This window comes from Leucopleurus acutus (assembly GCF_964270905.1).
Source record: "Leucopleurus acutus genome assembly, chromosome: 5".
In the NCBI taxonomy this organism is placed as follows: Eukaryota; Metazoa; Chordata; class Mammalia; order Artiodactyla; family Delphinidae; genus Leucopleurus; species Leucopleurus acutus.
Genome location: NC_139147.1, coordinates 94,502,834 through 94,529,562, shown reverse-complemented (window position 1 = coordinate 94,529,562; position 26,729 = coordinate 94,502,834). Strand labels below are relative to the sequence as shown.

General features: G+C 41.2%; 1 protein-coding gene across 3 annotated transcripts in view; it reads left to right on the top strand.

Annotated features, from left to right (window-relative positions):
- Nucleotides 1-26,729, top strand: part of FNDC3B (fibronectin type III domain containing 3B) — a 358,190-nt gene that overhangs the window by 327,070 nt on the left and 4,391 nt on the right. For all 3 annotated transcript variants that reach the window (XM_082839878.1, XM_082839880.1, XM_082839879.1), the window contains exons 24-25: nt 8,110-8,276; nt 10,856-10,983. In XM_082839878.1, the coding sequence (XP_082696004.1) occupies nt 8,110-8,276; nt 10,856-10,983 (295 nt within the window). The remainder of the gene's footprint in view (nt 1-8,109; nt 8,277-10,855; nt 10,984-26,729) is intronic.

Sequence of the window (26,729 nt, the reverse complement as noted above, 5' to 3'; positions counted from 1 at the left end):
GTTGGGTGAGTCTTAAAAGGGAATCAATCTTATAACCTCATGCTGGAGAGCCTTAGGATGGAGACCAGTGATAAGGACTCAGGATTGGGTGGAAACCGAGGATACAATCTCCAGAGAACAGAAACATGCCCTGGGTCTTTCTCCATGTAAATGCCTTTCTATTCTGGTACTTTTACACTTGGTTTTTTTTTTTTTTTTTTTCTTAAGTTTGGGGCTACTTCATGTAAATAAAAGGGATACCAGAAGGGCACCTTGCCCAAATCCTTGCCCCAAGGTAAGTCAACCTAAAATTCATCCCGATCACCTGGAATTGCTGTGTAGAAAGTTTTCCCCCTTGATCAGAACATTTGTTTCCCATGTATTCAAGATTTTGACCCACAGGATTCCCAGTCCAAGGTCACTGGCTACATATTTACGTAGCAACCTCAAAGTAGGACTAAGTTTATCCGTAGCAGTTATATTATGATTGCTCAGTCAATTTTTTTTTAAATTACCGCAGTGTGCTAGGTCTTGTGAAGTATGTAGCCTGTCTATAAGGAGCTTATCTTGCTGAGAAATTAATGTGAAAAAATGAGCAGACAGTACAAGAGTTTTTATTTAATTTCAACAGAAAAACAAAAATTATGTTAGTTTGGCTATAGAGTGATTAAGTCTATTATTCTTAACAGGTCTAGCATAGATCCAAATGTCTTTGGTTCCTGTGTATGCAAGAAAAATATATACCCAAAAGTAAACATTTTCATAATGCTGTGCTAACCGAATACAGGGATTAGAATAACAAGATCAGCTCGTGCATTTTAAGATTATAATGTGTAATGATGATTTTGAAGATGCATTTGTCTGCGTTATTGAAATGAAATGTTATGCTGCCCTAACAGAATTTGAATTGATGCTGATTCTCATCCTGACCCTGTGGGTCCCTGTTCCTGATAATTGTACCCAGCACTGAGGCAAGAGGAACTTAAGTTCCAGGAATACATTTATGGTTAATCTGTTGTTCAGGTTACCCAGATAGCCAATGTATTTTAAAGCAAGGCTCCAGCAAAATGGGGATGGGCTCTAATAGAATGGATAATTGCCACTTGCTCTCCTTTTAACTCAGCCCTTGTGCCCGTGACACTTTTTACCTTTAGCCAGCAAAACTGGAGGGACTATGTAATGTGTACAGTATGACTGCCTGTTTGCTATTAGAGAGGGATGGAAAATAATCTGCATAAAGAAACCCTAAAAAATTATATACCAGGCAACTAACAAAAGTGGCCGGGGTATTAATGTATTCCTGTTATAGAACAAACTCCTGCTTATATTTCTGAGAGCATACTGCTGAATTAAATGAAATAGATGTAACACGGCTAACTCAGGGCCCACAAAAGACCCTCGGTATTAGCTTCCTTTGCTTCTGTGGAGCAATCCCCAATTCGCATGACCACCCTTGTTGGATAAATGGCATTTTTATGTTGCTTTCAGTCACCAGAAGGCAGTTATGTTTCTCAACAGGGGTGTTAATTCTCTGTTGTAATCCCAGATCTGTTACTGAGTTTCTAGATGACTAGAGGCATGTCCCTTAACTTCTTTTTGCCTTAGTTTCTCCCTTTACAAAATGAAGCTAATGATACCTGTCTTCAGTCCCTGATTGATGGGAAAAAAAGCATTTTTATTTTTTTAAAAAGGAGCATAAAGATTCATCCTGCAAAATAAAGAGTATTGCTAGCTTATTCAGTTTCAGGCTAAAATGTTCTAAGGACAGCCCAAGGTGAGGAGTGGTAAATGAAGTATTTGAGATCTTAATTAGACCAGAAGTAGAATTCCGACTATGGTTTTTTCTTCTATTTAAAAATAAATAAGTAACAGAATGGAATTGGATAGCATTTTCCTCTCCATTTTTCCTAAATGAGGTAAGATTGAGGTAAGGCCACTAAAATAAAAGTAGGCTAACAGAAATTTGGAAGACTCTGCGAAGAATATGCCTGAAGATGAGATTCACTGCACGTATTTGAAAGCAAAGTAGAAGAATGGAAAGTTTCAAGGTTCTCAGGTGGTCTTTAGAGAGTCTAGTCATCCTTTCTTTGAATATAAATAAATTTCTTTTTTGATGTATATCAATAAGTGCAGTGCAGACAAAAAGAATCAAAAACAAGAATTTTATTCTATGTACAGATTTTCATCAGTAGCTATAGTGACATTTTATTTCTTAGAAAAGGAGCATAAAAAGGATCATAACCAAAACATATTGCAGCCTGATTACTCCCAAGCCATGTGGAGCTGGGGACATGGGGGTTAGGAAATTAACTCCTTTTCTCATTGGTCTCTTGGAAATCGCTCTTGACACATGAGCATTCACACTCTCCAAACTGGGACTCTCGGCAACATCAGAACCAGTTTTGGAAAAGCATCTTCTTTGCCTCAGGTGTCCTCACGTGATGCCATCTGCTGCCATCTGCTTCTGCATAGACATGGTGGGACTCAGTGTTCTTTGTGGAGGGAGGGTACATACTATTCATTCCTGTTTTGAACATCCTCCATTACCAAACGTCACTTCAGTAATGTAGGAAATTCACACACACACAATCCATGGAGCCCAGGGAAATTAAGAAAAAATAAAGGCAATGACATGTCATTGCTAAGGAATATAGCCACATTGAGCTTACTAAGAGTGTTAATTTGTGATGTTTTGAAATGTGCCATTTGCAGCCGTTTGTGGACCATAGGCCCTTTTAGGTCAGCAGGTTAGATCACTTTGAAGAGTAAATATTAATGGGCTTCTGTTAGCCTGCAGTGGGTGGACAGCAACGAGGAAATAAACATACAAGCCTCAGCATTCTCTCTTATTTTCTACTGTGAATTTATTATACTCCTTCCAGAGAATTCTTGGACATTTCTTTTGAAACAAAACTGTTTTACGGAAACATTTTAAAATTAATACTTTGTATATCATCATTTTCCCCTAAAATGATTTTTAAAAACATTTAAAGATGTGACAAGATGAATTTCTTCCTTCAGTGCAAAAAAAGTTATCTTTCACAATATTAAAGCCTAAAATACTGAGGTTGAAAGAATTTCTTGAAAATGTCAAAAATCTGTTGTTTTGCCTTCCTAGTGTATATTTAATAGCAAATCATAGAATTTACTTGGTCCTTTCATTTGGATCTCAGAAAAATTCCTGCCAGGTGAATAAGACAGTTATTATCCCAAGCGTCCAGAAACAGCCTGGAGAGTTATCGACTTGTTCATCATGAAGGTAACAGACTCTGCATTGTGGTCAAGGTCTTTGTACCTCTTTGTACCCACCATGGAGTACTCTGACAGGCAAGCCGAATAAGCATATTCATTTTGTTTTCATAGATATGTAAAATATTTTTTAAAACACTGCCAAATTACCAAATTAAAAGCCCACGTGTCTTTGTTACCTTCAAAGTGTTTAGTTTCAAGAAGACAGAGTCAGAGCCGGAGCCAGTTGGGGGCAGAGCCATAAAGAATTCATTTAGACTGTAAACTTTCAGTGACCCACCGAACGTTCCGCCTTGTTTATGCTTCCCCTTCCAAGTAAACATTTGTTTTAGTACATGAGAGCATTTCTCTCCGTTTTTCCTCTCCCTAAGTAAAAATGCCCAAATTTCCATAAGTGGCCAGCATTTCTATTAGGACCTGCTGCTCCATCTTCATCTGTTTTCCACAGCGGTTCTCCGCCTGGGTTTTCCAGGACAGGGTAGATGGTATTCACATGCACAGCTTTCCCTCCAGCTCCGGAAAGTCTAAGGGAATGTAAGTGAGAGGGATGCCGTCCGGGGACATCCTCAGGTTTCTCCAGTGCTGAGAAACTAGGTAAATCATTCATGAACCTTGGTGCTTTGTTATTATAAACAGTAACCACTAATATTTATCTAGCACTCACAAGTGCTAGGCATTTTGTAATGGGTTCTCTGTGCATTATTCCATTTAATTCTCACAACTCTCTGAGAGGGTCAGCGCTGTTATCGTGCCCATGTTACACAGGAGGAAACGGCTTACTTGGCTATAGAGGTGAAGACCACCAGGCTGTTGAAGCTGAACTCAAACTCAAGTCTGCTCTCTGCAATGATTGTTATTACCCGCTGGACCTTCAGCCCCTGTACCAGTGGGGCAGCTCCACAGCGGAGCCCCAAGGTGTTTCCACACCTGTCCTCTTACTTGGCCTTCACAAGAGCCCTAGGTCATGGGGCTGATGCCTCCAGATGTATGTGGCTATGGGCAGCAGGGGTTGAGGATGGAGTACAAGACCTCTCAGAGGCACTGCCAGTGTGGGCCCAGGGCTCCAGGGAGGCCTATAAGGGGCTGTGATACCACAGAGGATCCCTGTGGCTACACATTTCTCAGCCTGAACTGATACTAAAATTACTCAGTGGCTTTATTGAGCATGAACTACGTTCTAGGAACCATACCTATATATTGATATAATTTCATTATGTTTCTATAGCATAGGAGCATTCATGTAATAAAAATAACAGTGAGCATTTCATGTGCACTCCTTGGTCACCAGATTAGATTAACTTATTTGGGGGAGAGCTATATGTCTAGCACAGGCCATAACAGATGTGGCAGGACAAGTTCAGATGGACCTCTTCCTGCTGCAGCATGAACTGGTTGTGGCCCCAGCATCCTGGAGAAAGGCCTGCGTGGTGGGAGTTGAGAGCCACAGTGATCCTCAGGGCACCTTAGCCTGATCAGGATGGTTGGTGGCGCTCATGGTGCAGGGTCTGGAGCCATTGGGTACCCTGTATTGAACTCTTACTACGTGTGGGGCTCAGTGCTAAGCTTTTTCCTCACATTTCTGCATTTGGCTCATCAAAACGATCTATGAGGTGGATACTGTCCCTGTTTTGCAGATGGAGAAATGATTAGCAGGCGCGAGCGATTTGGCAGCCTTACGGGCGGAGCTGAGATTCATGGCCAGTCTTCCTGGGTCCAAGTCCCCGTGCCCCACCCCTTGACACCAACAGTGTGGAGGAGGCAGGGGGAGAAGTGAAGGGTGGCCCAGTGTTTACCAGGCAGCATAGACCAAGGGGTGGCCCAGGGGAGCGCAGACTCCCCACATAGTGCGTCCCTTGTCACCTGGGCCACCCCCGTGGGATTGAGCAGTCAAGGGAATGACGTAAGGGGGAGGAATAGCCGTCGGGACGGCTGGATGGCCACTGTTCTCCTCTTCATGGCAAAGCCTTGCTCCAAGCTCTGAGTCCTTGGTTGTTTTAAAATGTGGAGTCTTCAATCATTGTGTCTTGGAACGTGTAGCATGTTTAATTCTATCACCAAAGGCGTCTGGCTTACTTATTAATGAATTTTAAAATTAAGTTGGCCTTTTTAAAACAAATATTTGAGGAATATTTTTATTCCCTCCCCGAGTGGTTCTAGCCACAGGGTGTTAACCTATGGAGCCTCCCAGAGAGGCCATCATGCAACTGGCTGTAAATCACTGGCTCTGAAGAAAGAAGGTTCTTTCTTCCCCTGCCTCTTGGAGTGATGGGAAATAATTACAGAATTGGGGTGAAAGAGGGATTATATTTTTTGTGTTGGCTTGTGTGCTTTTATTTCGTTTTGGTTGGTGTTTATTGTTTGAAAGAGAAGTTACTGTCAGCATGTCCAGAAAGCAGCTTAGGATCAACAGATATTTGAGGGCTACTCTGTGTACGAACTGGGGCTTTTACGTGAGTTTTCTCATTGAATCCCAGCAGTCTTGCGAGGGAGGTGCTCTTGCCTGCACTTCACTGACAGGTCCGGTGGGAGAGGGTAAACAGGCAGTGTGTGCAGGGCAGCCTCTCACCACACGGCTGACCCTCCACCCGGGAGGAAAGAAAATAACCTCAGTGTTAGCTGTCTTCTCAGCATTATGAAATGATTATAACTAACACATACTGAGTGATTATTACATGTCAAGACTATTCTAAGCACTTGTCTTGTATTAACCCATTTAAACCTGGGGTGGGCTCTGTCACTAGCTTTATTGCACTGTCCCTGGAGGCAAACAAATGCACTAATGGCAACATTGTAAAGTTTTTCAATCACCTGTTCCACAGTGCTTTTTCTAAATAGGAATGCAATTTTAAACGATTAATAAAATGCTGTGGTACAAGAGGAAAACAAGAAAAAGGAACAAAATAGCTATTCCAAAAACAGCAGGTTTTGATGAACTTGAAAACTGAAATATTTGAAAATATGCTATTTGCTCAGTTTAGATTATACTACAAAATTAGAGTACTGAACCTGCTTCAGTAAATTTCTTTGTGAATGTGAGAGCTGCTGCCTACATAGATATACTGAACTTATTTCAGAAGGAAATACTCTTCTCAGAGCAGGGCACGGGCAAGGAAGCAGTACTATTGCTAGTAGTCCTCTCCAAACTCCTCTAAACACCCGACTTTACTGCAAGTTTGTAATGAAGATGTAACACTTTTACTTCTTACACCATGACTTCCATTTTGTGGTATAAGTAAGGGCAATTACTCTGGTTAGAGATTCTAGCCTGGGTGAGGCTGAGTTAATAAGTAGCCTCTAGCATTAGCAAGGGGTATCTTCATTAAGGCCGTAATGTGTCAGGAGTGCTAAGTAGGTTACCATGGTATTTGGGTTTCAGCCTGGACTCTGTCTTTTCCTGAAATTAAAAATGTTCATTCTTCAGTAAAAGGTGCTTCCTTACACAGCAAAGCAGAGGAACATTAAATGGGTGAAATGACTGGGGCTCAGGAACTCAACTGCAAAGGCTGATTAATGCATGGATACTTTAAGATAAGTATCGACTGACAGGTTTTGTAAAAAAGCTGTTTAATCTCTGTATCCGTCCATCCATCTGGAGGGGATGTTCGCTAGCATGTGGAAAAGCTGCTGCTCTCCTTCAGAAAACCCTGCCCGCACACAGGACCAGCTAACCCACAGGATTAGGTCTAATTCATCCCTGAATACACAGAGTCTAGCACACAGCAGATGTTCAAAAATGTTTGCTAAATGAGTGCATAAATTCTGCTTACCCTTAGGCCAAATCAGCCTAAGAGACATTTTGAATTGTGTGTGATTCTATCACTGCCTGACTTCGAGCAGCGTTTGAAGACAGCGGATTGTCCTCAGATGCTGAGAAACCGTTGGCCTGTGTAGGGACAAGGCGGTGTGGTTGGATTAACTCATATAGAAGTTCTCAAAGTGTCCCCAGGCCAGCAGATTCAGATTCTGAATCTACCGAAGATCCTGGATAACTTATGGGAAGTTACATTATTTCCAAAATATTACGGTTAACTATAAAAGGACAAACGGTAACATTATATTGCAGTTCTAAGTAATCCCGTTTCACTGTGAAAATATTAATTTCCAAGACCTGAGGGGAAACACTCAAAATGTAAGGCCTGTTTTTTTTATCCTCATGCCTCTGATGCCTGTGTCTCATGGAAATATTATTTAGCAGAGAAGTACAAAATAGTCCTGATGGGAGGGAGAAGGATCCAGAAGCTGCCAGTCTAAGCTGTCCAGCCCACCTGTGCTGTTTTTCTGTTATTGTGATTAAGCTAATGGATGATTCTGAGCAAAATATATTTTCTTTTTACATATTTTCTCAAAGATCTATTATCGTAAATGTCATCTTACTAGTTTGAGAAAGGGGCTTTGAAAGCTCTTGGAAAGATAAAGGTTAAAATGTAAAGAATTTTCTAGCTAAACCTCAGTTATTTAGAAAATTCTGGTAAAGAGGACACTGTATTTCTCCGGTGCCCAATTAACATTAACTTCATTGCCTAGTACATAGTAGAAGGTAAGGTAACATATCAGATTATATAGATATTGCCATTATGAAAAATTTGAAATTTCTGTTCTTTATCAGTAAACAAAAGCATGAACAACTGATGTCTCTAGAATCTATAACATAATTAAAGGAATCTCATTCTAAGCTTTATATGTTCTTAAATTTGTGGGTTTTTTTTATGTAAGCATATATTAGACATTAAACTTAACAGTAACATAGCAACTGGCTGATGATTAATTCAGATGGTATGAAAAGCATTTACCAAGTTGGTCTAATCTGTTCCACATTTGTATCATAATTTCTTGTCACTTACAAAAGTTCAGGTGGCTAATGGATTCTGCTCCTTTCTCTAGGTTTATTTCAATCTACAGAGGACCCAGCCACACCTATAAGGTCCAGAGGCTGACTGAATTCACATGCTACTCCTTCAGAATCCAGGCAGCCAGCGAGGCTGGGGAAGGGCCTTTCTCGGAAACCTACACCTTCAGCACAACCAAGAGTGTCCCCCCCAGCATCAAAGGTTTGTGGACTGTGTATGCAGTCATGCTCTTCTGTGAGAGTGAGGAAATGTTGGGATTTAAGAGGAGGAGGCTCGATTCTGACCTTGAATATGCTCTCCTAATATTTCTCATATCAGCAAGATAGGATCAAAAGAACTTTCTAAAAGAGATGGTTGAGAAATGGGTTCTCTAGGGGAAATGAGAGGCCTTAAGGGAGAGGGCTTACCGGTAATGACTTTTCTCAAGTATGTGTAAATTATTATCACAGATAATTTAATGGTGAGACAGTCTCTTCCCCATGGGGGATAGATGGACGAAGAAAAGAAGCCGACCTGAGCGGCAGATGTTGGGTTAGGAATGCGGGTGAATTCCTGGTGATGTGGCGCTTATGGCAGGTTACCACGAGGGGTCTGAGTGTCTCTCTTCAGCGCTTTGCAGGCATCTTTGGATGACTGTGGTGCATCAGTAGATTAGAGGCCGGTGTAGGCAACATCCACAGCCTTTCCTCCAGCCCGCAGCCCTCACTGGAAAGCTGTAGCAGTGGCCTGTTCTCACCTCCTGGAGTATTTGTCTTGAGGTTTGTGAATGACTGGTTTACCCTCTGCCCCCTTCATGGGATCAGGGAGTGAGCGAAAGCCACGCCCCCAAGGCTCTCCCTCCACCGGGTCTGCTGAGCCCTCATCTCCCATTTTCAGCCACTGCACAGCCGACTGGCCAAGCCGGGCAGACAGCAACAGGGCAAAAGCTGGCTCAGCCCTTCCCACCTAGCGTTGGGCCCAGTCCCAGCCCATCATGGACTCCTGAGCCTGCGCCCTCACCTCCCCAGTAGTGCGAGGGTTCTTGTGAGGGTCCCTGCTGCCTGTCTTTGCTTTATCCAGCTGCTACCCGAAATGACTCTGAGGCTGACAGATAAGCAGCCCACCTGAACCAGGTTTTACGTGGGGTAAAGTGAGGGTTGGCTGTATTATTTGGGTGGCTAGGCAGTGAGCACAATTTGTTAAGAAGGTTCTGTCTGTGTCTGGCCCCAGGAGAAAGGCCATTTGACTTACTGCTTCTGCACAGAGGCGCTGTATCAGCTACACCAGGGCACGGAGTGCATTACAGGAGGGTGCGGGGCCTCCGGGGCCTGGGTCAGGGTCTGACCACAGTCTGGTTGCATTCTGTGAAGGTTTCCCATAGTTCCTTTCAGGGCACTTTATGGTAAATACCTTCCCCCTGCTCCCCTGCCCCTCAGTGGTCCAGAAGCTCTTTGGCTTCTTCATGTGACGAAGATAACTGGTATAAATGGATGTATACTTGCTGGGTCACTTGGGCAGTAAATGCCCTGGCCCTTTGGTGTAGCTTCGCCTTTCGGCTCTAACAGAGGAGATTCCTGAGCACGCTGTGGCTGATAGGTTTGTTGTTGTAACAGGAAGGCCTGCCACATTTACCAATTAGCTAAATAACTTCAGGGGTCTTCCCAGCACTACCTTTGCCTCTGAAGGTGATTATTGGGGGCGATTCATTCTGTGGAAAATACAACACCAAATTGATAGCTCTTGCAGGTCGTGGTACACTTTCTTCAGGAGGACAGTGTCCTCACACTGCCGCACGATCAGGTGTTCCTCCTCTCATTCTTAGATTTAGGAAATTGTCTTAGCTGGAGGACTGTTTAGTCTGATGAGATTATTTCGTTTTCCATAAATTGTAGTTTTGGCCAACTAATACAAACTTTTTTTTTAAGACAACTTTTATTTTTCTGAAACAGCATTGTACAGAATTGAAAGTAGAAACAACTGCCTCTGAAGAATTCATGTAATTAGAAATTTAAAAATTAGAAATTAAAAATAAGGGCACTCAGCAAGAGCAGTTACACATGCTAGTTACAAAATGGAAGAATATCAGATATTGAATTAAGCTGTAGAGATACAGTATAAGCTGTAAGAAAATATTTTAAAATTCTGCAACATGTAAGTGCTTTTCTGCAAACTAACATAAGTTCACTTTAATCTGGAACAATGAGTCCAGTAGGTAAAAAGTAAACTAAAAAATATAAACGTAAGGTAACTTTTAAAGGCTTACCTCAAATGCCACCTGCTCCTCAAACCTTTCTTAGACTCTCACACGGATGTGACTTCCTTCCCCTGGGACTCCCCAACATTTTGTTTGTACCTCTCATTTTAATCTGCCTTACATTTATGTTTGTTTGTACTTGTTTCATACCTTTCTCTCCCCTTCCCTCAACTAGATCTTCATTTCCTCGAAAGCAGTATTTATGGTACCTATTTTTGCATCCCCCAGAGAACCTAACACAGGGCTTAATCATAGAAGGTGCTCATTAGCCATCAAAAAAATAACAAAAATGCAACCCAGGCCAAATAGTTATTAATAGGACAGCGAGCAAAGGGTTCTTCGCCAATGGCTTGCTAGGCATGGAATGTCTTCTCTGTGTAAAGGGTACCCTGCTAGTTTTCTAGGAGGCTGGGCAAATAAACTCCCCTCTCAGGGTGGGCACAAGCATTCTCTCTCTCTCTCTGGGTTCTCACTAATATTACTAAAATATGGGCTATTCATATGATACTTTGAATTTTGAGCTTGGATGTGTGGATTTGTATTTCAGCACCTCGAGTAACACAGTTAGAAGGAAATTCATGTGAAATTTTATGGGAGACGGTACCACCCATGAAAGGCGATCCTGTCAACTACATTCTGCAGGTATTGGTTGGAAGAGAATCTGAGTACAAACAGGTAAGAACCAGCGTGCGTGGCACGTGCGTGGCCTATCAGGGTCTGGCTGGCTCCTTGCCTCTGCCTTTGCGGTGAATAATTTAGTAGCCAGTGAACTACATTTTTCTCAAAATTGGTCGTAGACACTGCCTCACTTGTACCCATTACCTAATTCTTTAGGGTAGAGTAGCTCTAGCTTACATTTTATTTTGTATGTGGTGGTATTCTTAAATTTTCAGTTCCACAAGCATAATCTTGTGAAGGGTTTTAAGTTCCGTATTTGTATTTGATATTCATATGTATTGAAAACTAAAGTGCCAGTGGTTTTTCTTTATAGGGAAGTAGTGTCAACCTAATTACTAAAGCCCATGTCTGTTTGCCTTTTTTATGGAAGTTATAATTGAAAGATAAGGAAAATGACCTATCAGCCCTTGAGGCCTGTGACTCAGAAGCTCTGGGTCACTACTTGTCACCCTTTACTGTGCATAGGATCACCTGAGTATCTGTTAAAAATTCAGATTCTGATTCAGTAGGTCTGGGGTCGAGGTTCAAGCTCCCAGGTGACATTGATGTTGCTGGTCCATGGATCGTGGTTTGAGTAGCAAGGCTGTACAGTTCACATGATAAACCCATACACAAAGAATGTGATTGGAATATAACCAGATAAAGAATTTGGGTTTATCATTCCTGACACCCTTTTTGATCCTAATTCTTCCAAAGCCACACATTATCTTGTCACTGCATGTGAAGGATTCACAGACTCTGTGGCTTTCCATAATGTTCCCAGGAACTCAATAATTATGTGAAATCAGAATATAACATTGTTACTCCATTAGAAAAGCTGAGGACCCATTCCTTACCAGCACTTTTAATAGAGGAATGCATTTATGTCAAACTCAAGAAGTTGAAGATAAATGCCACTGCCTTCCGAATCATTAACATAATTTGCGAACACTTCTTTGTATTCAACTATTGAGGCTCCAGGTACACAAAACAAGTAGAAAATAATTTGATTCAGAGTTTTTGTTAATTTGCTGGTTAATACTCCTCGTATAATAATAAAGAATACTTGTAAATAAAAATGTGTAAAAAGAATCAAAGAAAATTTTAGTAAATCTTACTGTACTTTGTTAATATGAAGTGCCAGATAAAAGAATGAATTGCTTTAAGCACATTTTGCAAAAACTTGTTTTAAACAAAACAGGCACCACCAGTATTGATTAACATCAGTGGATGATTTCACCAGTTTCCATCATTCCTCTGAAATAAGAGCAAAACCACTCTTGTTTCCTTTCCACCTTACAGTCTCGTTTTATACAGTATATTTCACTTCACAGTCAGTAATTTTATGTGTGCAGTTGTTTCACCTTACCACAAATATATTACTGGTTTCAGAGTCTCAGCGCACATGAAGAGCAGAGGATTTTCCCTGCTAGATTTAGTCATCTTTAACACCAGTAGCATTGTCCTGTCGCATAGCAATGTAACAAATGGCTAAAGATGAAATGTTACCAAATTTTACAACATATCACTTGACACTTAACAATATTCACTTGCCAGCAGTACATGCATTGCATGTTGTTCATCGTTGTATTTTATAAACCTTTTTATTCCACCACCATGCTTTTCCAACCTGTTCTTGGAAAAAATGTTCTGCTTCTCAAAGCATACTGATAGCTGATTTACATTGAAAAGGCATTGTTTACTCAGTATCTATACACATTCATAAATTAGATGTCACTGGCAGATTGGCTATTTTGAATCTTGCTATTTGTTTAATGTTGTATATTTTGTCTCATGAACATGCAAATACTAATACACAATTACATATATGCTTCAAAATATATTTCTCATTGTAAACAGCTATAAATAAGAGTTTCTTGTTGAAAGTAGGTGAAAACACAGTACACCAGGGCGGGCTCAGTAGCTGGGGAATTAGCATTCTTCTCGTAACCGTGTATTTCCTGCATTTACCAAGAAATGATTAAGGCAGGTAGTGGTACTTGAAAAGCCACCGTTGAGTCAGGGACAATTTGTACTGAGTTTTTTGCTTCTCCCTATTCAATAGACATTAACTTAAACATGATGTTTTGAGTACTTCATTCAGTTGTTCTGGACACGAGATAGGGAATGAAATCTATTTATCTTATGTGTGCAGAGTAATGGTTAAAATAATTATAGTCCAGAGATAACAGGCTTTGAATTCATAGAGGCAAAGCAAAAGAAATGAGAGGTCATCAGTGCAGAGCATACACCACAGCAGAGCTATGGGCTTATATAGGAAGCACTGTATATACTTCAATTACAGCACTAATCAGGCAGGATCCACTAATGTGTGGGCTTGTGTTATTCATTTTTATTTTCCCAGGTCTGGCACATAGCTAGGCACTCAGTAAATGTTTCTTGCGTGCATGAAAGAGGCAGTTTCACAGGAACAGGGTGATTTATACTTGCAGTGGTGAGAATCAGTAAACTTCACCACAGGGGGGATTTAGAAGTGATGTTTGTAACTGAGGTGAAAAAAATCACCCATAATAGAACAGTGTCCTTCTGTTCCCCGAGCTCATTTTTACAGGCGACATATGGTAAGGGCCAAGTCTTTTTCTGATATGTTGCTGGAAACATTGACTTTAACTCTGTAATTAGCTTTCTTTGGTTGAGCTATCATGATGTGGGGCGAGCATCTGGTTCTAATTATGAGACTGTCTATTACAGTATTAAGTCCTCACCTAAAGTTTTACTCTGTATTAGAATGCATGCATATATTGATCTGGCTTTTCTGCCATTTAAAAAACGTTTCAAGCACAAGCTTTTTTCAAGAACCTTAAAACTTCTTTTCAAACAGTATTAATTGTAAAGCATTCTTTTTTTTTTTAAACATCTTCATTGGGGTATAATTGCTATACAATGGTGTGTTAGTTTCTGCTTTATAACAAAGTGAATCAGCTATATACATATACATATGTTCCCATATCTCTTCCCTCTTGCATCTCCCTCCCTCCCACCCTCCCTATCCCACCCCTCCAGGTGGTCACAAAGCACCGAGCTGATCTCCCTGTGCTATGCGGCTGCTTCCCACTAGCTATCTACCTTACGTTTGGTAGTGTATACACGTCCATGCCTCTCTCTCGCTTTGTCACAGCTCACCCTTCCCCCTCCCCATATCCTCAATCCGTTCTTCAGTAGGTCTGTGTCTGTATTCCTGTCTTACCGCTAGGTTCTTCATGACATTTTTTAAAATTTTCTTGAATTCCATATATATGTGTTAGCATACAGTATTTGTCTTTCTCTTTCTGACTTACTTCACTCTGTATGACAGACTCTGGGTCTATCCGCCTCACTACAAATAGCTCAATTTCATTTCTTTTTATGGCTGAGTAATATTCCATTGTATATATGTGCCACATCTTCTTTATCCATTCATCCGATGATGGGCACTTAGGTTGTTTCCATCTCTGGGCTATTGTAATAGAGCTGCAATGAACATTTTGGTACATGACTCTTTTTGAATTTTGGTTTTCTCAGGGTATATGCCCAGTAGTGGGATTGCTGGGTCATACGGTAGTTCTATTTGTAGTTTTTTAAGAACCTCCATACTGTTCTCCATAGTGGCTGTACCAATTCCCATTCCCACCAGCAGTGCAAGAGGGTTCCCTTTTCTCCACATCCTCTCCAGCATTTATTGTTGCTAGATTTTTTGATGATGGCCATTCTGACTGGTGTGAGATGATATCTCATTGTAGTTTTGATTTGCATTTCTCTAATCATTAATGATGTTGAGCATTCTTTCATGTGTTTGTTGGCAGTCTGTATATCTTCTTGGGAGAAATGTCTATTTAGGTCTTCTGCCCATTTTTGGATTGGGTTGTTTGTTTTTTTGTTATTGAGCTGCATGAGCTGCTTGTAAATTTTGGAAATTAATCCTTTGTCAGTTGCTACATTTGCAAATATTTTCTCCCATTCTGAGCGTTGTCTTTTGGTCTTGCTTATGGTTTCCTTTGCTGTGCAAAAGCTTTGAAGTTTCATTAGGTCCCATTTGTTTATTTTTGTTTTTATTTCCATTTCTCTAGGAGGTGGGTCAGAAAGGATCTTGCTGTGATTTATGTCATAGAGTGTTCTGCCTATGTTTTCCTCTAAGAGTTTGACAGTTTCTGGCCTTACATTTAGGTCTGTAATCCATTTTGAGCTTATTTTTGTGTATGGTGTTAGGGAGTGATCTAATCTCATACTTTTACATGTACCTGTCCAGTTTTCCCGGCACCACTTACTGAAGAGGCTGTCCTTCTCCACTGTATATTCCTGCCTCCTTTATCAAAGATAAGTGACCATATGTGCGTGGGTTTATCTCTGGGCTTTCTATCCTGTTCCATTGATCTATATTTCTGTTTTTGTGCCAGTACCATACTGTCTTGATTACTGTAGCTTTGTGGTATAGTCTGAAGTCAGGGAGCCTGATTCCTCCAGCTCCATTTTTCGTTCTCAAGATTGCTTTGGCTATTCGGGGTCTTTTGTGTTTCCATACAAATTGTGAAATGTTTTGTTCTAGTTCTGTGGAAAATGCCAGTGGTCATTTGATAGGGGTTGCATTGAATCTGTAGATTGCTTTGGGTACTAGAGTCATTTTCACAATGTTGATTCTTCCAATCCAAAAACATGGTATCTGTCTCCATGTATTTGTATCATCTTTAATTTCTTTCATCAGTGTCTTATACTTTTCTGCATACAGGTCTTTTGTCTCCTTAGGTACGTTTATTCCTAAATATTTTATTCTTTTTGTTGCAATGGTAAATGGGAGTGTTTGCTTGATTTCACTTTCAGATTTTTCATCATTAGTGTATAAGAATGCAAGAGATTTCTGTGCGTTAATTTTGTATCCTGCAACTTTACCAAATTCTTTGATTAGCTCTAGTAGTTTTCTGGTGGCATCTTTAGGATTCTCTATGTATAGTATCATGTCATCTGCAAACAGTGACAGCTTTACTTCTTCTTTTCCGATTTGGATTCCTTTTATTTCCTTTTCTTTTCGACTGCTGTGGCTAAAACTTCCAAAACTGTATTGAATAAGCGTGGTGAGAGTGGGCAACCTTGTCTTGTTCCTGATCTTAGTGGAAATGCTTTCAGTGTTTCACCATTGAGGATGATGTTGGCTGTGGGTTTGTCATATATGGCCTTTATTATGTTGAGGAAAGTTCCCTCTGTGCCTACTTTCTGCAGGGTTTTTATCATAAATGGGTGTTGAATTTTGTCAAAAGCTTTCTCTGCATCTATTGAGATGATCATATGGTTTTTCTCCTTCAATTTGTTAATATGGTTTATGACGTTGATTGTTTTGCGTACATTGAAGAATCCTTGCATTCCTGGAATAAACCCCACCTGATCATGGTATATGATCCTTTTAATGTGCTGTTGGATTCTGTTTGCTAGTATTTTGTTGAGGATTTTTGCATCTATGTTCATCAGTGATATTGGCCCGTAGTTTTCTTTCTTTGTGACATCCTTGTCTGGTTTTGGTATCAAGGTGATGGTGTCCTCCTAGAATGAATTTGGGAGTGTTCCTCCCCCTGCTATATTTTGGAAGAGTTTGAGAAGGATAGGTGTTAGCTGTTCTCTAAATGTTTGATAGAATTCTCCTGTGAAGCCATCTGGTCCTGGGCTTTTGTTTGTTGGAAGATTTTTAATCACAGTTTCAACTTCAGTGCTTGTGATTGGTCTGTTCATATTTTCTATTTCTTCCTGATTCAGTCTTGGCAGGTTGTGCATTTGTAAGAATTTGTCCATTTCTTCCAGGTTGTCCATTTTATTGGCATAGAGTTGCTTGTAGTAATCTCTCATGATCTTTTGTATTTCTGCAGTGTCAGTTGTTACCTCTCCTTTTTCATTTCTAATTCTATTGATTTGAGTCTTCTCCCTTTTTTTCTTGATGAGTCTGGCTAATGGTTTATCAATTTTGTTTATCTTCTCAAGAACCAGCTTTTAGTTTTATTGATCTTTGCTATCGTTTTCTTCACTTATTTTTCATTTATTTCTGATCTGATTTTTGTGATTTCTTTCCTTTTGCTAACTTTGGGGTGTTCTTGTTCTTCTTTCTCTAATTGCTTTAGGTGCAAGGTTAGGTTGTTTTTTCAAGATGTTTCCTGTTTCTTAAGGTGGGCTTGTATTGCTATAAACTTCCCTCTTAGACCTGCTTTTGCTGCATGCCACAGGTTTTGGGTTGTCGTGTCTCCATTGTCATTTGTTTCTAGGTGTTTTTTTAATTTCCTCTTTGATTTCTTCACTGATCACTTCGTTATTAAGTATTGTTTAGCCTCCATGTGTTTGTATTTTTTACAGATCTTTTCCTGTAATTGATATCTAGTCTCATGGTGGTGTGGTCAGAAAAGATACTTGAAACAATTTCAGTTTTCTTAAATTTACCAAGGCTTGATTTGTGACCCAAGAGATGCTCTATCCTGGAGAATGTTCCATGAGCACTTGAGAAAAATGTCTATTCTGTTGTTTTTGGATGGAATGTCCTATAAATATCAATTAAGTCCATCTTGTTTAACGTATCATTTAAAGCTTGTGTTTCCTTATTCATTTTCATTTTGGATGATCTGTCCATGGGTGAAAGTGGGGTGTTAAAGTCCCCTACTATGAATGTGTTACTGTCGAGTTCTCCTTTTATGGCTGTTAGTATTTGCCTTATGTATTGAGGTGCTCCTATGTTGGGTGCATAAATATTTACAATTGTTATATCTTCTTCTTGGATCGATCCCTTGATCATTATGTAGTGTCCTTCTTTGTCTCTTCTAATAGTCTTTATTTTAAAGTCTATTTTGTCTGATACGAGAATTGCTACTCCAGCTTTCTTTTGGTTTCCATTTGCATGGAATATCTTTTTCCATCCCCTTACTTTCAGTCTGTATGTGTCTCTAGGTCTGAAGTGGGTCTCTTGTAGACAGCATATATATGGGTCTTGTTTTTGCATCCATTCAGCCAGTCTGTGTCTTTTGGTGGGAGCATTTAGTCCATTTACATTTGAGTTAATTATTGATAGGTATGTTTCTGTTCCCATTTTCTAAATTGTTTTTGGTTCATTATTATAGGTCTTTTCCTTCTCTTGTGTTTCTTGCCTAGAGAAGTTCTTTTAGCATTTGTTGTAAAGCTGGTTTTGGTGGTGCTGAACTCTCTCAGCTTTTGTTTGTCTGTAAAGGTTTTAATTTCTCCATCAAATCTGAATGAGATCCTTGCTGAGTAATCTTGGTTGTAGGTTTTTCTCCTTCATCACTTTCAGTATGTCCTGCCACTCTCTTCTGGTTTGCAGAGTTTCTGCTGAAAGATCAGCTGTTAACCTTATGGGGATTCCCTTGTGTGTTATTTGTTGTTTTTCCCTTGCTGCTTTTAATATGTTTTCTTTGTATTTAAGTTTTGACAGTTTGATTAATATGTGTCTTGGCATATGTCTCCTTGGATTTATCCTGTATGGGACTCTCTGTGCTTCCTGGACTTGAGTAACTATTTCCTTTCCCACATTAGGGAAGTTTTCAACTATAATCTCTTCAAATATTTTCTCAGTCCCTTTGTTTTTCTCTTCTTCTTCTGGAACCCCTATAATTCGAATGTTGGTGCGTTTAATGTTGTCCCAGAGTTCTCTGAGACTGTCCTCAGTTCTTTTCATTCTTTTTTCTTTATTCTGCTCTGCAGTAGTTATTTCCACTATTTTATCTTCCAGGTCACTTATCCATTCTTCTGCCTCAGTTATTCTGCTATTGATCCCATCTAGAGTATTTTTAATTTCATTTATTGTGTTGTTCATCATTGTTTGTTTCATCTTTAGTTCTTCTAGGTCCTTGTTAAATGTTTCTTGCATTTTCTCCATTCTATTTCCAAGATTTTGGATCATCTTTACTATCATTATTCTGAATTCTTTTTCAGGTAGACTGCCTATTTCCTCTTCATTTGTTAGGTCTGGTGGGTTTTTATCTTGCTCCTTCATCTGCTGTGTGTTTTTCTGTCTTCTCATTTTGCTCATCTTACTGTGCTTGGAGTCTCCTTTTCTCAGGCTGCAGGTTCGTAGTTCCTGTTGATTTTGGTGTCTGTCCCCAGTGGCTAAGGTTGGTTCAGTGGGTTGTGTAGGCTTCCTGGTGGAGGGGACTAGTGCCTGTGTTCTGGTGGATGAGGCTGGATCTTGTCTCTCTGGTGGGCAGGTCCACGTCTGCTGGTGTGTTTTGGGGTGTCTGTGGACTTATTATGATTTTAGGCAGCCTCTCTGCTAATGGGTGGGGTTGTGTTCCTGTTATGCTAGTTTTTTGGCATAGGTTGTCCAGCACTGTAGGTTGCTGGTCGTTGAGTGAAGCTGGGTGCTGGTGTTGAGATGGAGATCTCTGGGAGATTTTCGCTATTTGATATTATGTGGAGCTGGGAGGTCTCTTGTGGACCAGTGTCCTGAAGTTGGCTCTCCCACCTCAGAGGCACAGCACTGACTCCTGGCTGTAGCACCAAGAGCCTTTCATCCACACCGCTCAGAATAAAAGGGAGAAAAAGTAGATAGAATTAGTAGAAGTAGGAAGAAAGAAAGAAAGGAGGGAAGGAAGGAAGAAGGAAAAGGAGGGAGGGAGGAAGGAAGGAGGGAAGGAAGGAAAAAAAAAACGGACGGATAGAACCTTAGGACAAATGGTGGAAGCAAAGCTATACAGACAAAATCTCACACAGAAGCATCCACATACACACTCACAAAAAGAGGAAAAGGGGAAAAGATCATAACTCTTGCTCTCAAAGTCCACCTCTTTATTTGGGATGATTCGTTGTCTATTCAGGTATTCCACAGATGCAGGTACATCAAATTGATTGTGGAGCTTTAATCCGCTGCTTCTGAGGCTGCTGGGAGAGATTTCCTTTTCTCTTCTTTGTTCTCACAGCTCCCAGGGGCTCAGCTTTGGATTTGGCCCCGCCTCTGCGTGTAGGTCGCTGGAGGGCATCTGGAGGGCGTCTGTTTTTTGCTCAGACAGGATGGGGTTAAAGGAGCCGCTGATTCGGGGGGCTCTGACTCACCCAGGCCGGGGAGAGGGAGGGGCGCGGAGTGCGGGGCGAGCCTGCGGCGGCAGAGGCTGGCGTGACGTTGCACCAGCCTGAGGCGCGCCGCGTGCTCCCCCGGGGGAGTTGTCCCTGGATCCCGGGAACCTGGTGGTGGCGAGCTGCACAGGCTCCCCGGAAGAGGGGTGTGGATAGTGACCTGTGCTCGCACACAGGCCCCTTGGTGGCGGCAGCAGCAGCCTTACCATCTCCCGCCTGTCTCTGGGGTCCGAGCTTTTAGCCGCGGCTCGCGCGCGTCTCAGGTCCGCGCTTTTAGCCATGGCTCGTGCCTGGCTCGTCTCTGGAGTTCCTTTAATCCCCTCTCCTTAATCGCCTCCTCTTAATCCCCTCTCCTCGTGCACCAGGAAACAAAGAGGGAAGAAAAAGTCTCTTGCCTCTTCGGCAGCTCCAGACTTTTTCCCCGGACTCCCTCCCAGCTAGCCGTGGTGCACTAACCCCTTCAGGCTGTGTTCACGCCGCCAACCCCAGTCCTCTCCCTGCGCTCCGACCAAAGCCCGAGCCTCAGCTCGCAGCCCCGCCCGCCCTGGCGGGTGAGCAGACAAGCCTCTCGGGCTGGTGAGTGCCGGTCAGCCCTGATCCTCTGTGCGGGAATCTCCGCTTTATCCTCCGCACCCCTGTTGCTGTGCTCTCCTCCTCGGCTCCGAATCTCCCCCCTCCACCTCCCGCAGTCTCCGCCCGCGAAGGGGCTTCTAGTGTGTGGAAACCTTTCCTCCTTCACAGCTCCCTCCCACTGGTGGAGGTCGCGTCCCTATTCTTTTGTCTCTGTTTTTTCTTTTGCTCTACCCAGGTACGTGGGGAGTTTCTTGCCTTTTGGGATGTCTGAGGTCTTCTGCCAGCGTTCAGTAGGTGGTCTGTAGGAGTTGTTCCACGTGTAGATGTATTTCTGGTGTATCTGTGGGGAGGAAGGTGATCTCCGCGTCTTCCTCTTCCGCCATCTTCCCCCGAGGTCCGTAAAGCATTCTTAAAAAGAATGAAAATTGTATGTATATGCAGGTGACTGATATTTTTTGCCTCACAAGACATAACATAAACAGTTTAATATATATGTAAGAATGTAAAGCGAAATGATTCACATTCATATCCCTGTTCAGACAGCAATAATTTTTACATAAAGTATTTAAATATAAACACTGAAGATGAGAAAAGGGTAACAAACTGCAAGAAATTATTACCTATTGGAAGTCAAAATTTGTGACAAATTATTAATATTGTTGGTGCTCAGATTTTTTGCATTATGAAAACCTTCGAAGAATCTGAACATTTATAGAGCTCCACATTTAACTTGATGGCATGGCATCTCTGTATAAATTTATCTTGTATCATTTTTAGAATATAGTATTGGGACATGTATTGATTCTTCGTGGTATCACACAAGTTACTGTGAAGAAAGATCTTCTCTTGACCTTTGAGAGAACTATTTTAAGGACTTGGAGCCTACATAATAGTTTGTGATTTAATTCCCTAACACAGAAGTTAAATAGGCTGTGACCGTCTTATTGCACATTTTCTTCACCTTTGTGTAAATAAAGGGTCAAATCCAAAGCAAAGTAAGAATAGATCAAGGTGGGAATATCTAAAAGCTATCAATTGTCTTGCTGAGTCTTAAGTTTTTTAGGTTTATAGGTCCGTTTAAGTGTCTGATGAAGGATATGACCCGTTCTATCAGAAAAATATTCATGCACACATCCATTTTAAATTGCATAGGAAACAAATTTATATTCAGTTTCATGGCGTTCAGGTGTAGGGCCCCTGGTTCATTGAGAAACGGGTAGGTGCTGTGCACTGTGAGGGCTGCCTGGCATATAACAGAACGGCATAGTCTGTGCTCTCAGAGCTTCTGGGCCCACTGGGGTGGAAACAGCGTGCCCCCAAGAAGCAGCTCGGTAACAGTACCTTGGCCTGTCCTCTTTGGCTCAGGAGCAACAATTCCTGCCCAGCATTGTACTCTCTACAGAGGAAGTCTGCATGTTAGTGAATTCCCACTGTAGCTGGGGGGCAAGGGAGGTGAAATCTGCCTTTTGTAGTCATGTGATATTGGAGGAATTAATTCACCTCTCTGAGCCTCAGCTGTCTTGTCGAAGTGGAGATACTAATTCTCTACCTCAGGGTTACTGTGAGCGTCAGATCTGTTCAGTCATGAGAGGGCGCTGTGTAGATGGCAATGCTGGGCAGTTATGTCTCCCTTTCCAGTTCCTGGGAGAAGGATGGCATTAGTAAAGAGATGCAGGCCTTGGCCCAGATCCCAGCCTCCAGCAGCCTCCCCCACAGGCTCTCTGTTTCAAAGAAAGATTTCAACTACACAGCATGTTACTCTGAATTAAGGGTCACTGATTCTTCATTTCGATTATCTGGGTATTACTTTAAATCCTCTCATTTGGAACAAACATGTCAAAATTACTTTAAAATATATTGCACATCAAATCAAGGACAGAAATAGTCTTTGTAAAAATAATATTGCTTGTATACTTACTGTGATATTATGATTGGTTACTTCAATAAAGATAATCTTAAATGGAACTATGCCTTTTAAATTGGGTTGAGGCAGGAGGAAGAGCCTGTAATGGTGCCCCTGTCAAAATGAATGAAAACAAAGGGGTAAGAGGCATGGCCTGCTGCCCTGCCATGGTGAGAGGCACAGTCCCATGAAAAGCCACCTCAGCTGTGCTGCAGGCCTGATGACCTTACTGATTTTGCGATCTCGTGGCTGTGATTATTTACACAAAAACAAGTCAGTTATCTCAAACCTTAGGAACCAGAATCCTCAGGAAATGGAGTATTGGGATTGTTTTCATTTTTCCTTAACTAAGATCCAAAAGGCTTAATAAGCATTGTTGACTACTATCAATACACTGAAAACAACTCAATCCTTGTTAACGATTCCATTTTGTATAATCATGGCTGTACCTGTTCTAAACCCTGTGGTTTGTGTGCGGGTTCTGATACTTAATGTTCACATGTACTGCTGCTGGTAATTAATTTTCCTCTCTTTTCGAGCAGTGTGGTATAAGCATATCTACTCTCAAGTATTTAAGGGTTCTAATTAGAGAGCATTCACTGAGCATCTGCTTTGTTAATAGCCATTGTGCTGGTTGCTCTGGAGATAAGAGAACACAGTCCCACACTCAATATATTTATCATATATATACTTTTAAAGATAATATTAACATTGTGTTGACAGTGCTTGTGAAAAGGGGGAGCTCTGCTAATTAAAACAATAAGAATAGCTAAAAGAAAAACATATTTACAAATTAAAGCCCAACTTTCGATTGGACTTGTCATTGAGGAAGTTCCCTTCCATTAGATATTCATTTTTCCCATTAGATATTCATTTTTCCTTCACTAAGCTTTTTGCTTAATGGTTATGAGAACAGTAGCACTCCTTTGCTTTCAAAATATCAATACATTTTTAGGGATCTTTAAGGAGTTAAGAGTTGGGAAGTACCATCAAAATTAATATATAAAGTCTATGTTCAAGATTCCATGAATTGGGTTTCTGGGAAATTAAATATACTTCTTCTTAGAAGTTGGCTTCTAAGAAAGCCAACTTTCTTAGAAGGAGCTAGCCATGCAAATTCTGGAAACCATAGAAATCATTTAATACTACATATAAATGCACATTTATATGTACTTTCCAAAAGTCTCTCAAACATCTGTAGGGATAGGTTATGAATTAAGTGATTTTCAGCCATGAGGTCATTGTTTGGCATAAATTAAGAGGCCACATCACAGAAATGCTGCCCAAGCCTTTCCTTGGCACAGACTGGGTTGGGGAGCTGCTTTCCATACATCATATAGGAAAGGCAGTGCTTTCCTTCTGGGGCAGTGGACCCAGGGTGGGGTGATCTGGAAGTGTTTCGTGGAAACACCAGGGAGGCTGTGGGACTCCCTGGGAAGACAAAGTCAGAAGGTCAAGAGAAGTGGACCTGGTATCACACCGTAGTCATTGGATGAGGACTGAAGTGGGGAGGACGGGTTCCACCAAAGACATGGAACCAGTGGAGCTGGAGCAGTTCCAGTGGTGAGCAGGGGTGTTTGAGTTAGATGTGGGATCTCGTCTGGGGTCTACCACTACCCTTATTCACCCGAGACCTTGAGAAATTAACAGCTTTCTGACCCTCAGTTTTATCATCTCTAAAATGGGAGTAATACCTGCCAGAGTAATCAGGAGGATTAAATTTGATAAAGATGACTTATCTCCAGTATATTCCTTTCACAAAGCATTTTTCACATAGCTTCTCACTTAATACTCAATCCCTCTTGGGGTTAAGTTAGGTACTGTAACTGTCCCCATGTTAAAGATGAAAAAAAATAAGGCTCGAAGCTGTTACTTGCCCGAGGTGACAAACCTAGAAAGGGTCAGAGCAAGGACGTAGACCTGGAATCCTGATGCCAGTTCCTAGTCCTGCCGTTGAGAAGAAGCTGCCCAGTGCCTCCCAGTGGCCAAGTCAGACTAGACCCAGTTCCCCACGGTTGCACAGAAGAGCTCCAGCAGCTACAATATTTCACCCTTTGATAAGGGTAAACATTCAAGAGGTGAGGCCTCCAAAAGAATTGATGAAAGAGGTGTATCAAGAAACCTTGCAGCTAAGGCGTAGATGGCAGCTTTTCTCCAACTCCATAAACAGCCTGACATTAACTTATCACCACCATAGAGACAGAACAGATTGTATACCTGGGCCATTGCAGACAGGAACCCAAAGCTCAGATGGCAAAGGGATTGGTAGTATGCTGTTCCCAAAGGTTGCACATCATTCCCTTCGTGAATGGTCCCAACAGTTTCGAAGAAAAGACAATACCAACTTGAGCATCTAAATTTGGGAAATTAAGAACATTCACAATGAAAAGGTCTCTTTAAAGAAAAAAAAAGGGTACACCATTGTTTTCCTGAGACCACCCACATGTTGGGAGATAATTCATAGACAGTGCTCTCATGGTGTAGTCGGAACTCCTGAATAGCTTGGGGCAGTCACCATGACAACAAGCTCATCTTAAAATAGCCATTTAACTAACTCATCATTGGAACAATGACCTACGAGAAAGGAGTGGTCTCTCAGGATGGCTGGGGGTTTTCTTACAGCTCTTTTGTTCTTGGTTGCTCCAGCCCAGTTCTGTCTGTAACCCCACTTGCTAAGACACATGCCACAATCTTTAAAGAAACAGAGTAACTCACCAGGAGGAATGTGCTTCAAATCTTATAAAGGAATATATGAGAAGCAGAATTGGCTTTCTGGGGCTTAATCACTAAACGAAAATACAGTAAGACTCTTCAAGTCTACTTCTAAAGTTCGAAAATGGGGGAGGAAAAATCTTAAAAAGGCTGAGTATCAGGGGAGCACTGGAAGGCCGATCCCTTTTCTAAACTGTGATCCTCTTGCTTGCTGTCTTTGTTTGCTCAACGCTAAGTGAGTGGCCAGTGCACTTAGGTTCTCTGGTACCATGTCCTGCTTCTTGTAGAAGTTTACGTGCCAGGCTTTAGAAACACTGAATCTTTGTAGATTCCCACTAGCTCTCTATAGCTGGAGAGTATTTCAGACAAAGTTGAAATTGTTGGAAATACTCTATTTTCTAGGGAATTTGTATTAATGGGCAAAAAACTCACATCTTTACTTAAGGTGGCCTGCCACTAGGTTGAAAATGCCCCTGTCACTTTTAATCACTGTATTTTAAGAATATATTTGGAGTTGTTTTAAAGTTCTAAATAGTAGTAGTAGTAATAATAGCTAACTTTTTCTCTGCACTTACCCATGTACCAGGCATGTTTTAAGCACTTTACAGAGGCTAACTCAGTGCCACTCAGCTACAAAGTGTTCAGTTAATTTTAATTTTTTGTTTAATTATTTCATCAGCCAAATCTCTTTACTGATTTGGTTGAGTTCCAGCTAGTTTCTTCCTATCTCTATTTCATATAAGACATGGATTTTTATGTAATTTTAAGGCGGTTATCATTTCCTCTGAGTGTTTTGAGGATCGGTACCACTTTGATTGAAGAACCACGTGAGCTCTCCCTCTACCACCTTCCCTCAAAGATACCTATTTTCTTCAGTCAACTCAAAGGTTTATAATCTCTAAGTAAACGGGTAGATTTCAAGTCCTCATAGTAGGAAGCCTCATGGTGATTATATCAGTGTTAACAAAGGGGAAGAAAATATCCTAGATTCTTAACGGAAGAAGGACAAGTTGGTCAAACAAACAGGAAACACTTAAGACAGACCATTAAATTAATTAAATATTAATTTGTGATAAATAGGACTGCATCAAAAATTTTCTTAAGAAATGATTAGGGAAGACACAAAACTGGGAGAGAATATTCACAACACATACCTGACAAAGAACTTACATCCAGATTAAGGCGCCACTACAAGTAAAAGCAAACAAATTAAAAATAGGCAAAACAGTTGAACACACACACTCCTCACAAAAGAAGGTATGTGAATGACCCAATGAGCATCTGAAAAGGTGGGAAACACTTAGGCATCAGGGAAATGCAACTGAGGTACCATTCTCACCCATTTGCATGACTAAAATGTAAATGACTGACAGTAACAAATGTTGGTGAGGGTGTGGAACAACTGGAACTCTCATGCTTAGCTGGCAGGAGTGCAAAGGGATGTGCTTGGGACAGCTTTCTCATGCAGTTAGGTGTAGACTTATACCCAGCCCTTCTACTCCTAGGTATTCACCCAAGAAAAAGAGAA